Below are 13830 nucleotides of genomic sequence, written 5' to 3'. Positions count from 1 at the left end.
ATAGTTCCCAAGCAGTTCATTAAGCACACATTGACAAGCAGAGCACACAAGCAGGTGTAAGCAGTGTTAAACAGTCTTGCGATCGAATTTAAGCACACATTACAGTTCGGGAGCTACAGAGCTGCTGTCATATTAGATACTAGCGGGTATACCCCGGCCTTGCTCTAGGTAGATATAAAACAAATTCTCTCAATGATCTTTGAATATGAGTTGTAAAACCCATTAACGTCTTATGTAGCTTTGAAAGTAACTTTAAAGCAAATCTGATAAAACCTAAAAACAACAATAATGTTGCCAGATTGATCTAGAGACCAAACAATGAGCAAAACTCCTAGCCTCGTGAAAATCGGATGAGATTTGGCCAAGTTATGGTGGTATTCAATTTTGTTCTATGTCCATAGAATAATGTTGTGTGTGTTTTGGCGTGTGTGTGTTAGTGTATGCATGCATGTGTGTGTGCATTTATGAATATATGTATATGTACAAACATATATGGTTCCCTTTTAATACCAAAATCAGGACAAGCTTATTTGTCGCTATGCTGAAGATTTAAATAAAACGAATTTGTACCAAGTGCTCTCCTCCTCGATTCTCAAGAATTTAAGTAGGCTGTGCAGTTTTTCATGCAAAGCTGGTAGTGTATTTTTTTTTGGTATTTTTTTTTTGTGTTTTTTTTTTGTGTTATTTTTTTGTGTTTTTTTTTTTGTGTTTTTATTTTTGGTGTTTTTTTTTTTGTGTTTTTTTTTTGTGTTAGTATGTACATAATATGTATGTATGTACATTATATGTATGTATGTACATAATATGTATGTATGTACATAATATGTATGTATGTACGTACGTACGTACGTATGTATGTATGTATGTATGTATGTATGTATGTATGTATGTATGTATGTATGTATGTATGTATGTATGTATGTATGTATGTATGTATGTATGTATGTATGTATGTATGTATGTATGTATGTATGTATGTATGTATGTATGTATGTATGTATGTATGTATGTATGTATGTATGTATGTATGCATGTATGAAAATGTTTTCGCTATTTTTTCACACATGCAGATGGAATTTCCCGAAAGCCTGTCTAAACGTGCACCTTCATCATATAAGGTAACTAAGTATATCGCAAATTTCTCGACTGCAATCAATTATTAGAAGAAAAACAGCAATTTGCAAACCACTTAAACAAAAATAAATGGCATAAAAACACATAAGTTTGTATATAAAATGTTTAATTCGATATTGAGCTTTTACATATAAAAACATTCCTATGATTTATAGAAAACAGTTTTATCAAAATTCTCGGTGTTCTAAAGTGTCTTAACATTTCAAATACAATTCTAAAACTATATATATTTATTAAGATGTAGAAAGAGTATTCGTTAGCTATGCAATATGCCATGCCATGGCATTCATACAACTCTCCCCGCAGCTATATAATCTTTGGCATTGCCACCTATGCATGTATGTACTCCGGAATGAGGAGCTGGATCCAAACAGGATGAGGGACATATTTATATATATGCTTATACATATATTTATATAATATGCATGTTTTTCCTACACTAACTGACTATTAACTATGGTAAAGCACTAGGACGGCTAGTTGATCCTGTTTACTCCGTTAGTCCTGTTTGCCGTCCGCCGTCTCGCTGAGGGCTGTTGAGGCAGTGGCCATGCTGTCACCTGTCTGCGACTTGGACATCAGCACAGTGGCCTTGCGATTCCGTTCCAGCAGCGGCGAACTGTCCGGCGTGGCGCCAGCGCTCTTCTCGCACACCAGCGTCGAGGCCTTGGACTTCAGCTCCTCAGCGCTGGAGAACTGCGAGCGATTTTTGTAGTGTCCGTTGCTTTTGTGCTGCATCTTCACGTCGTATTCACGTGTCTGGCACCAGGTGAGCAGCTGATGAACGGGCATCCAGAGAAGCATGATGAGACCCACGGCCAGGCACACACCCGCAAAAATATGGCCAGACAGCAGCACCAATGGCAAGAGCTTTAGCTGATCGGCCAAATCGGGCGTGATTCTCACCTTTTGCTCAAACCAGATCAGCGGAAAGAAAATTCGTGGAATGTCCTGGTACAATGCAATGCCCTCAATGGGCTCCACCAGCATGTTAACCTGGAAACGTGCTGCCACCTCAAGCGGGATGCCTGTGCTTGGCTCCACGACCATATAGAACTCGTGCTGCTCCTTATTGGGCTGCAGACCCTCTACCTGATCCACATAGAACGGATCGGCATTGTAGAAATGCGGATACGACATAAATACGGGTGAGCCGAAGCGGCATGAACTGATGTTCATTACGCCGGAGGGCACGCATTCGCCACCGCAGAAGCACAGATTCTCCGGATATATTGTGCCTGCAAGACAGATTATTTTTCGATTAGGCGCAAACAATTCTAGACATGTATATAGTAATAATATGATAATGATAGTAGCATTTTTATAAATTTACTCAACACATTTTATAACACCAAAAAAAGATATCTTTGGTGCACCGAATATTTAATACCCTTGTAGACATTTGCATACATAGTTAAGCTTGTTAATACTGATGAGATTGGCTGGCGCTTACCATTGTCAACGGAGCGCGCACCGCCTGCGAACTTGTAGGCCTGCAATCCTTCGATTTCCTGTGTCTCCGCGTAGTCCAATGGCAGAGTACGACACATGTCCGGCGTGAAGAGACCGACACTGCCGCCCGGTTGAGGCTGCTGCGGCTGAAATTCGCCGGCCGAGCCATTGGCCAGACCGCAGTACGAGTCAAAGAAGCCCGTGTGCGTCTGATAGTTCCAGGAATGCATTTGACCCAGCTTGGCCAGATCGTCGACGCCAGTGAAGACATTAAAGACACCTGTTAGATCGGCGCTGCCGTTGCGCGTGTAAAACCAGCCGAACTTGTCGAAGGGCACCTTAACATCGTCCCCAAAAATGGGCATGGCCATGGCCACATCGATCATGGGATCGCTGTAGCCAGTGAAGAGCATTTCGTCGACCGTTTTCGTGACATACATCTCCTGGCCATAAAGCTTTAGGCCCACATCGACCATGCCCCGCTTGACAGGACTCCAATACTTGGCCGTGGCTGCCGCCGACTGCAAGAGCGGACAGTTAGCTCGGGTTAAATTGCTGCGGACTGGGAATACGAACCAGGGCCACAGCGTTGAGCGTGGTGATCTCATCGTCCAGACTGCCCGCACTTCCGGCGGCATCAAAATAGTACAAGCTGCGGCGGCGATAGGTGACCGAGTTGTTCGATGGATGCCAGCTAATGTTCACCTTATCGGGCCTGTCTATAAAACGATATGGGCCCAGCTGCTGTAAGATGGGCTTGCTGCTTAGATTGCCAAACTCTTCGGGATTTGTCCAGTTGTACAAGTAGATATCCAAGTGCAGTTCCATTGGCGGCGTCTTCCAATTCTGATAGACGCGTGTGTCGGGCGCAAGCGCCATTTCCTGTACAAAGATCAAATCCCAATTGCCATTAATTGAAAATCTCGACAAGTGTGCATCAATTGAGGCGGCTCGTTTGAGCCAACGGCTCGACTCGACTTGAGTCGGCCTGGCTTGGCTTTAATTGGCGTTAAGCGAATGCAGCTGCAGCCGTAAACTTGAATTACCTTATGCTTGATCCAATTGAAGATATCCTCCCAGAACATGCCGTACACTATGCCAAATATACCAAAGCAAAACCCAAATAGGCCAATTATCAAACCCCGATTGCTTTTACGCCGCCACTGGCCGCTGTTCTGTGCAGGCATGGCTGTGCAGCTCCAAGGTGTCTATTGAATATAAAAATAAAAAAAAAAGGAAGCCATAGTGCATGAAATTTGAGCTTGTCAAATATGAAAACTTCTTGGTTGACCTGGAAAAAATGGCAATAGACGACGACGAGCTGTTCGTTCATAAAAATTGATATCTGGACCTAGCTCAACAAACGTGAGCTAATCAACACTTAAAATGTATATTTAATTAATCAACACTGACCTATATTGCATAGTTGCTATAGAAACAACTGAACAGAACTCGATTTGTAAAGTCATTTGCATTAAACTAGCCGTTTTGCCTTTGCAAAATTTGTCATGTCATCTTATGAACAACAGAAAACTATATTATATCATTTGGATTCAGAGAAAGAATATTTCTAGAAATGAGTTTCTGAATGTACAAATTTTATGTTTTTTAGGAAAACTACATGAAAGTAAGCAATTATTAAAGCCGTTTGAAAGCGGAATATATGGCTTTTATGGGTAAATTGGCCGGATATAAAGCTTTTGTAAGCCATATGCGTAATAGGGTAATTATTGTACGGCGTGCTAAAGTGAGAATGTCTCAATTAACTCGTTTTAATTTACTTTTCAAGCAATTCTTAATAGTTTATTTATTAATGAAAAGTTTATTGATACCCATTTAGTTTCCTCCGTTAAAATAAAGTGTAGCATACTTAAAGGAAGGTCTGCCCAGCTAATACTTTGTTCCATATTCAAATTCAGCAAATGGATCGAAATGATATGCAAACATGTTGTAGGCGTGGATGCGGGCTGATAGATAGCTGGAGAGCTGTATAAATAGCCATAAATTAAGTACACTTCCGATAGTTTTGCAACAATAGTTGTAACACGTGACTTGTTCACACTCGTGTTAAGTAAATAGTCATACATTTGCATGCATATTTATTTCTATTGATAGAGTGTATCAGTGTTGATAATTACGAAGCCGACTATGTGCGGCGCACATGCAAGCCGGCGTTTTTACTTTATATTTTTATAATCAATGCAACCTGATACGTATACGCTATATACGTATACGTAATATAGCACTAAACTCTTTGAATTACAATTGGTATTGTTGCTGTTTTGCAGTACAGCTACCCCAAACGATATCCGAGTCGGGTTGTCTGTGCAGAAACCAATTGATATACAGACCAGAGCGTCATCAGTCGATGTGAATCAATTGCCGGCTGTTATTGATAAGCGTACTTTGAACCCGATAAGCAACAGCTGAAGAGACCCATGGTGCAACCGTGCACCTATAGATAGCACGAAAATCAAGGAAATGCTGCGAAATGCATTTCACAGCAATCTTATCAATGGGTCGCCGGGTCACAAAATATTCAACGTAATTGTTTCCTTAAAAATTCTCACGTAACGTGCCCTGAACAATTATCAACAATACAAATTGTTCAGATCGCCTTTGTAAATATGCATGTGTATATATATATATAACTATGTGTGTATTTGTCTGGGCGCTGTGCTCTGTGATATATTGCCATAATTGAGTCTATCAATTGACCCCGATGTGAGCTATGGTTGGGTCTTTGACACCTACGGTTCTGCCGCACCAAATGGCGGTAAAAAAATATATGGAGAGCATCAGTTGATGAATGCATTCGTTTTGTCATGAATAAAGATGAAAAAATAAAAAGTAAAAATAACAGTTTGCCGGCACTTGACCATTCTTTTCTTCATTTTTTTGTGGGTTCTACAAAATTTGATTGACACTTGTTGAGTTATATTGGTAGAGTCTCTTCTGAATTAGAATTCCAATCTGCTCTCGAGTTTTTTGGTAATTTTTATTTTTAATGTGTATTTAACTTAATTGAAATCAAGATTAATGCCCACGCACGAGACACAATGCACAAATATACTATATAAATATACAGATACTAGAGAACGTATTTTGACTAAAGTCGAAAGAAAGAATAATTGCTTCAATTGGGCTCGTTTCATTTTTTTTTTTTTACTGAGGGGCAATTCTCGCGCTTCGTTATTAAATTAAGCATGTGATATTCCACTTTAATCATAAAGCCAAACATTAAACGACAATGCAATACGAGCACAGATGCCTTTTTAAGGGGCGATCCCGAATCGAGTTGTAAACGCAAAAATTGACAACAAAGAGCTCGAGTTAACCTCTGTGTGCTTTGGATGCGCATCAACATTTTACAAATTTTACAAAATTCTACAAATTGATAGACACCCCTCAGCATACCATATATCAACGCCGACAGTTATTTACAAATATAATGCAAACTAATAGATACAAAAGTATCTGCAGCGAGTCAGATTGTATATTTTTTTTATTTTTGTTCAACTGAGTACGCAGTGCCAAGGTTGGGGCAGGTTCTTCTGATCAAGTGACATTAGCTTATGTCACTTTGTCACATATATAACTATATACACATATATATTTGTATTAACACACAAACTTAACCGAGATAGTTTAGCAGTTGCTGAGTCAAAGTTGAGGACGCTGTGATCTATAAAACTAGGTTTGAGTTTTACTTTTTTACTTCTGCTTTAAGTTCTATGAAATTTGTTTACTAGTTATCAACTTTATACGAAATGGTAGACCTGCAATACTCTCACATATGTGCTTATCTAGCTGAGAAGCGAGAAACTTTGTCAATATTTGAGATGTTTTGAGTTTCATTTGAAGTTATTTTAAGTGAACTGTAGGCACATCATAAATTCGTATATAGAAAACCCAAAATGTTTTTCAACTAAATTGTAAAATTGTTACAGTAAATTATTATAGCGAAAAATTAAAAAAAAACTAAGTGAAAATGTAAACACAGAAGAGAAAAGTATGTTTAATCGATTCAAGCAAGAGCCAGAAAATGAAACAGATAATAAAAATAAACAGTTAAGAGGGATTTCTTATAAAATAAACATTTTTGGAACTTTGCAATACACAATAATTTTGCTGACCAGCTTTATTTAATACTCGATTCGAATGGAATTTAAGTAGTTAGCCTAATAGAGTAGAATATTGTAAAAAGAAGGGTCAGAAGAGCTAGTATACGTACGTATTAGAAATTACAAATTCATCGATTCAATTCTTAATTGAGCAAATGAGTCAGTAGCAATTATTTTTGTTTCCATTGAGCAAACCGAGCTGAATATGATATAGGAGCTGTTTAACACGTGTTTTTAATATAGATATCAGTTACCGAGCGGAATCCGATGCACACAATCGAAATACAAATGCATGGAAGAGTTACAAGTGCAGATTATTTACAATAGGCTCTATTCAAATTGAATTGATGCGCCATTCAACACTCAAATTGATATCCAGACTGAGATTCAGATACGGCTGACCACAAACAAATACATATATGCAAAATGGCATTGTGGCATTGTGGCAACCGCAGCGGCATAGACTTGACTCGAAAGATTTCGAGGCAACAACGCAATTTGCATTTGTTGTCGCCGCATTCGCAGTTTGTACTTATCTATCTATATCTTTGCACTTGCAGTTCTCGGTGAGATTTAGCCGTACGTTGCTTCCTGACCTATGCAATTGAATTTGTATATATTTAGCGGCCCGTTAATTCTCATTAAATGCATCTCAAACTCAGTTCCGAGTGCCCTCTTAACATTTGTTTACACTGGCGAGTTTTTTGCTTGGCACGTGTGACAAACAGTTCAGAGCGTAGGCTACTTTAAGTTAAAATAAGCGATTAAACAAGCTCGAGTAGTTAGCCGCAACAATTGGGTGTTTGCGCTGACAAATTTATTTAAATCGGTTTATAATTGGCACACTGATTGAGAGAAAAAGGTCTGCAGCAACAGGTGCTGCTCAAACTATGGCAACTATTGCTCAATAGCTGAGAAATTCTTGACAAAAGCTGCTGGCGTGCTTAGTATATGTATTTTTACATTTGCCATTGTTCGTCTGCCGACTTTTGGCTCAAGTAGAGTACCCTATCGCCAGCTAGATTAACAGCTCGAGTACTTACTGCCTACATATTGTATATATACTACTTGTACTTGTGCCATTGTCCATCGTTTGTAATCTTAATAAGTCTGCGCGCGATTAAGCAATGAGTTTTATTTTTATTTCTGTTCTTTCTTTAATTGGAAAACTGGAAAACAGCTGGCAATTGTGTTAAGTCCTTGTGTCAATTTGACTTGTTGTTTGCCCAACAATAACTCACTCTTGCAGTATGTCCTGACGCGTGGCTGTAAGGATACGTTCGAGCTGTGCGGTCCACGGATACGAGACGCGGCACGTTGATGCGAAACTGTGTATGGATGCGAATGCGATCTAAATACTAAAAAATGCGCTTGTGTACCGTTACTCGCCAACGCTTGATTACGACTGTGCGCGGCCCTCTCTGGCGGACGGGCAACTAACAGGGCTGCCGATGCCGCTGCCCCGACTTCGACTACGGCGTTTGTGTACTTACTATGAGCTGTTCGGGCGGGCTGCTGCTGCTGATGAATGTTTGACGTGCGCCTGTACCTACATATGTAAATATTTATGTGTATGTATGCATGTATGTATGCACATGAATGTGCGCTCAATGAGTATTTTGTGCGTGTATGTGTGTGTGCCAGCGTTAATTTGCGCTTCAGTTATTTGTCATTGAAATTTGAATTAAACTGCATTAAATTTCAAGTCAGTGCTTGCCCAACTGTGGCCCACAAGCTGTTCACAAAAAGCACAGCTTAGGCGCACAAAGCAGTTCACAGTGCAAAGCTACTCAAACTGTAGCTCAAAGCTGAGTTAACATGCAAAGTCCTGTCATACTCAAACTCCATATATCAGAGCTTCAAAGCAGTTTTACCTCTAATCAGTTCAGCTCAAACTGTAGAACAGATGCACGCAATATTAGTTTAAAATTTGTATTTAGCTTGACTTTATATCGAAAAGCAAAATTCGCATTTATAATCGTTGTTGTTCGGCAATCTAGAGCAATTTTACAGCGCCTTATCAACTGAACGTCCGACCCGACGCATATTACACATACCCAACTACATAGCATGTATTTGGTTCGCTTTGTATATAAGCTCCATTCCCATAATTTTGAGTGCATTTTGTATTTGAAAGGTGTATGTGGAAAAGTAAACAAATCATAAAAATGAACGATGTTGATAACAAATTGTCCAGGGCTTATCAATGCGGCTAATCGAAGTGATTAGCGCTAAGTGAACAAATACTTACATGCGTACATACGTTCTAGTTCAATTTATTCACATGTTTAAATGTAAGTAGGTTCCGCTGGTATTCAGCAATTTTGCATATCGCTTGACAATTGAGACAAGTTATCCACATATGTATGTACATATATGAAAAAGCAATCACCACCCACGACGCTGGAAATGAGATTGGCACCGGCTGAGGCAATAAAACAATCAAATGTCGTTGCACTAAGCGACGTATTCGGCTTCTCTTATTGGATTATGCGAGAGTACGTGGTGACCAAATGTCGTGTCTATATGGATTACTAGTGCCACATATTAGTGGTGGATGGCGCCTGTCTACGATTATGCTTCACTGTGGCAATTAGCTGGCGTGCGCCTTTCAAGCGAAATGCAAACTACAAAGAAGTCAAAGTAGGACAACAGAGTCGGTCTCTCTCCCACTTAACGGTTGGCGTTTTGAATTTTTGCTGCGCTGCCAGCTGCTGTTATGGCGCGTGCTGTGCAGCGTTTTGGGCTACTGCTTGCTGGCACTGCTTGCTTTCAGCAGAGTGTGCTTATCTTTGGTACGAGCTGGCAGCGCCACGCAATGGAACTGGCAGTGTGTCCGTTATATTTAAAAGTTGTTCAACGGAAAGAGCATTATTTGCATGTCATTTTTACTTTATTGAACAATTCTGATAACAAGTTGTTTTAATAATATTGATTTTACAATAGTAGTCGAGTTACAGATAGTCCGTAATATTGTTAGATTCAGAATCTTCAACGTGATGAGTGGAACGAAACTGTATAAGTATAATGAGGTAGCAGGTGGCAGCGCCAGTTATCTGAAGAGAGAAGTGAAAATCAATCAGTGAGCAAATATTGAGCGTTACTCCAATACAAACCGTAAATATCAGTGTGCGATCCAATCGAAACAATCCTGCGGCAGTGAATCTCACCTTCCTGTGGGACAGTTGCAGGGACAGGCGAAACAGGCGATCCCGCAGCTCCGTTTCATCGGTTATGTTGAGAATCTTGTGGACAATGGCTGCGCTGAAGCTGCTATGGCGTATGGTGCTGCTGCTGGCCTCCACGATCAGAAATATGATGACAATGTACCACATCATTTGGGTCAGAAAGAAGGCAAAGAACTCGTCTGCCTCAAAGTAATCCAAGCGCTTCGGATTCAACAGTGCCTCCAGTATATAAAAGTCGTCGAAGAGTATGAATAAAAATGATATAGCTATAATGCCGAGCAGCGGATACGTGAAGTACTCCTCGATAGTGTGGCAAATGTCGCACAGCAGATTGTGTATGTTGGCCACCTGCTTGATGGCATACTCTGGATTCTGGCGTATAATCGAGGTAACACTGTACCGCTGCATTGGTGTGCTGATCAAATTGCGTAACCGGTGCGCATAGCGCTGATGATTCACCACCGAATGCATTGGCGAGAGCTCCAAAGCGCTGTTCAGTTCAATATGAGCATCTAGAATATCCTGTAGAATCTATGAACAATTTTTAATCAGTTAAAGTGATTTGTGGCCTGAAACCTGCAGAGCATGGATATGTGATATGTGGACCCATGGTGTACGGCTTTCACTTGTAAAGTCTGTAGCCCGGGAAGGCTTACGAGCTTGCCTATAAAATATATAAATTATAGCTCCTTCACATAAAGCTTCTCAGCTCTACGGTCTAATCTGTGCGTTAATAGCCATTCAGTCAGTCAAGACAAACATTTTTATATATAGAGATTAGAATATAGGTTACATAATGCTAGCTTGTCAGATATTGCTAATGGCTTATTTATGCAGTTTAGTAACGCCTGTTAAAGCCCTTAAAATATCTTGTATTTAAAGCAGCTGCAAGGGGAACTTCTTAGCTTCATAAAATGAAATTCACGTTTGCTGTTTTTTTAGCGTGTGCCCTTTTAGAAATTGTCTTGGGTCAGCAGCAGCACCGTAAGAATTGGCGTATTGTCTACGTTTTATTCTCTGTAAATCTACTCTTTCTTCCGTTTAGCTCGATGTTTCAAGAAACCTTCACAGCATGGACTATGTTACGAGGGCTATGAAAGGTGGACCTATTATCCCCGAATAAATCAGTGCAGGAGCTTCACTTATAATGGATGCATGGGAAACGGTAATAGGTTCCCAACCCGTCAAATCTGCGAGAGATATTGTAAGATATAGAACTCAAAAAATAAGGTATTCGCATTTATATAGATCCAGATAACTTTTGTATCCTAAGACTGGCAGGTCGTAGTCTCTTACTATTATTCTTCATAATAAAGCGTAACATTATTTCATTAAAACAATTATAAGCCCTTCTTTTGTACTCGCTGACTTGAATTTTTCCTCAAGAAATCGAGTAAAATAGTTGTTTTTTTTTATGAAATCGTCATATTTATAGTCTGATCTAAATTAAATTTCGTGGCCTATGGATTTTCCAGAAAATGCGACCATCCATCAGATGAATTTTGACAAAGATCCTTGACAATGTTTTTCAGGCCGATCGTATGGAAAGCAAAAAAGTTTCGTACAAACGTTTTTCGCGATTTTTCCACTCATGCGGGTGGAATTTGCCGAAACCAATAAGTCAGTTCACAGCTTCCTAGCCCTTAGGATATGATCATCTGTGAGTCAGTCAATAAGTCAGTCAGTCAGAACAAGCAGTTTTATATATAGAGATTCGGAGTTACGGTTGGAATTGCTGTAAATTAAAATTTGTTTATTAATGAAGCTTGTCAGATGTTGCTAATGGTTTATTTATGCAGTTTAGTAACGCGTGTTATAACTCTTAAGAAATCTTGTATTTAAAGCAGCTGCAAGGGGAACTTCTTAACCTCATAAAATGAAATTTACGATTGCAGTTTTTTTGGCGTGTGCCCTTTTAGAAATTGTCTTGGGTCAGCGGCAGCACCGTAAGAATTGGATTATTGTCTACGTTTTATTCTCTGTAAATCTGTTCTTCTTCTTTTAGCTCGCTGTTTCGAGAGACCTTCAGAACATGGACTTTGCTACGAGGGCCATGAGAAGTGGACCTACTATCCCCAAATGAATCAGTGCAGGAGCTTCACATATAATGGATGCCAGGGAAACGGTAATAGGTTCGAAACCCGTTTGGATTGCGAGAGATCCTGTAAGAAATAGAACCCAAAAAATAATGTGTACGCATTTATAAAGATCCAGATAATTGTTGTATCCTAAGAATGGCAATTCGTAGTCTCTTACTAACATTCTTGGTAATAAAGCGTAACATTACTTCATTAAAACAATTATAAGCCCTTCTTTTGTACTCGCTAATTTAATTATTTCCTGAAGAAATCGAGTAAAATAGTTTTTTTTTTATGAAATTGTCATATTTATAGTCTTCAATATCGTAGCCTATGGATTTTCCAAAAAATGCGAAACACCCTTCAGATGAATTTAGACAAAGATCCTTTAAAATGTTGTTCAGGTCGATTTTCCACACATGCGGGTGGAATTTGCCGAAACCAATAAGTCAGTAAGTCAGGACAAACAGTTTTGGTTGAAATTGCTCTAAATTAAACTTAGTTTATTAATGTAGCTTGTCAAATGTTGCTAACGGTTTATTTATGCAGTTTAGTTAAGGTCGATTGAACTCTTTATAGATCGTATATTTAAATGAGCTGTGAGGGGAACGTTTACTACTTAACGGCATAAAATGAAATTTTCAATTGCAATATTTACGATGATAGTTACGATGGCAGAAAGAGTTGGACCTACTATGCCCGAATAAATCAGTGCAAGATCTTCACTTAAAATGGATGCAAGTGAAACGATAATAGGTTCCCAACCCTTCGAAATTGCGAGAAATATTGTAAGCTATCTTAAGACCGGCAAGTCTTAGTCTCTCACTGTCATTCTGTAAGCAATTGGGTAAAATAGTTTTTAAATTTAATTGTCTTGAAAGATGGAAGAGATAATCTAGAACAGAATTGGTTGCATATCCCATAAAAGGTTGTTGCGTAAATAACTAGCTTGTTTTGTTTTTAATTTGGTTCGACTACTTACCTCATTTACCATACTGAAACGGCTCTGGGCCAAGTGGGTGGTGCACAGAAACTTGAAGACCATGAGACTGATGTTGATGTGGGGCAGGGCAAACGCCGTAAAGGTGACAAAGGATGGTGAGATGGTGGCACTGACCAACAATCCATAGCTGACACACAGATAAATAACGTTAAAGATGACAATGCCCAGGGAGATGAGAAAGGTGAATAGAAGAATTCTTCGATAGTCCAGCTTCATGCCCAGCCGCACAAAGATCTCGTCCACAATGATGTTGTTTTGTATGATGCTGACCAGTCGCCGGCGCTTGAACATGGCAAATCCAAAGATTGTGGACATGGCAATAATACCCGTTAATCGCAAGGTGCCATCGCCAAGTTTGGTTATGTTTGTCTGAAAAAAGTAGCCAATAATGGAATCCCCCTCGGATATAGATGCCACGAAGCACACCACAAAGAACAAATAGTGTACAATTCCGGCGATAAAGGAGTACGTTGATGTGTGCACTTCCTTGTCCGCATTTAGGTTCAATCGAAACGGCGCCAGACCCACCAACGATATATACGTGAGCGGGCGCAGCGATTGGAACACATTATCCGCCTGCGACATGCGCTCCAAGAGCTTCAAAGCCATATCCAATCCAGCGCCGTTTTAGTCCGGAATCCGAAGACGGGAATTCACGTTTGTTCGTCTCGCACGTTCGCCGACAACTGACTGCGCAAATGTTGGCCCCAGTCATCTACGGTTCGCAGCTCATGTGTCAGAATCGTTAGCGCACCTGGGGCAGAAGTCGTTTGGACGGCTGGACGGCATAATAAGCTAATACTTACCAATAGCGGTAAATATTTAATTAAGCTTCAATGTGTAGCATAACG

The 13830-nt window shown here is 39.8% G+C and overlaps 4 protein-coding genes across 7 annotated transcripts; 2 read left to right on the top strand and 2 right to left on the bottom strand.

The window, feature by feature from the left end:
- Positions 1–1240: 1240 nt before the first annotated feature.
- LOC115759785 (protein peste) lies at positions 1241–8140 on the bottom strand. Its single transcript, XM_030700860.1, has 5 exons — positions 7952–8140; positions 3633–3794; positions 3163–3468; positions 2588–3107; positions 1241–2372 (listed from the first exon to the last, which is right to left on the bottom strand). Exons 2-5 carry the CDS (start codon positions 3771–3773, stop codon positions 1633–1635), a joined length of 1707 nt encoding a protein of 568 aa, XP_030556720.1. The 5' UTR covers positions 3774–3794; positions 7952–8140; the 3' UTR covers positions 1241–1632.
- Positions 8141–9593: 1453 nt separating this feature from the next.
- LOC115759786 (putative gustatory receptor 28a) lies at positions 9594–13667 on the bottom strand. Of its 4 annotated transcripts, none has more exons than XM_030700864.1 (3): positions 12959–13603; positions 9827–10429; positions 9594–9766 (listed from the first exon to the last, which is right to left on the bottom strand). In XM_030700864.1, exons 1-3 carry the CDS (start codon positions 13586–13588, stop codon positions 9665–9667), a joined length of 1335 nt encoding a protein of 444 aa, XP_030556724.1. In that variant the 5' UTR covers positions 13589–13603; the 3' UTR covers positions 9594–9664. The 4 variants fall into 4 exon arrangements, with proteins under 4 accessions (XP_030556724.1, XP_030556722.1, XP_030556723.1 ...); XM_030700862.1 differs by lacking the exon at positions 12959–13603 and adding an exon at positions 10475–10615 and having other exon boundaries at positions 9827–10410; XM_030700863.1 differs by lacking the exons at positions 9594–9766; positions 9827–10429 and adding an exon at positions 12502–12809 and having other exon boundaries at positions 12959–13348; positions 13406–13665.
- Positions 10805–11238, top strand: LOC115759788 (hemolymph trypsin inhibitor B-like). The gene is made up of 2 exons (XM_030700866.1): positions 10805–10882; positions 10944–11238. Exons 1-2 carry the CDS (start codon positions 10813–10815, stop codon positions 11111–11113), a joined length of 240 nt encoding a protein of 79 aa, XP_030556726.1. The 5' UTR covers positions 10805–10812; the 3' UTR covers positions 11114–11238.
- LOC115759787 (hemolymph trypsin inhibitor B-like) lies at positions 11744–12195 on the top strand. Its single transcript, XM_030700865.1, has 2 exons — positions 11744–11844; positions 11904–12195. Exons 1-2 carry the CDS (start codon positions 11775–11777, stop codon positions 12071–12073), a joined length of 240 nt encoding a protein of 79 aa, XP_030556725.1. The 5' UTR covers positions 11744–11774; the 3' UTR covers positions 12074–12195.
- Positions 13668–13830: the final 163 nt, after the last annotated feature.

This window comes from Drosophila novamexicana, unplaced genomic scaffold (assembly GCF_003285875.2).
Source record: "Drosophila novamexicana strain 15010-1031.04,08,12 unplaced genomic scaffold, DnovRS2.1 tig00000387-arrow-pilon, whole genome shotgun sequence".
Taxonomy (NCBI): Eukaryota; Metazoa; Arthropoda; class Insecta; order Diptera; family Drosophilidae; genus Drosophila; species Drosophila novamexicana.
The sequence above is the reverse complement of the archived record's forward strand: the minus strand, read 5'-3'. Positions and strand labels throughout refer to the sequence as shown.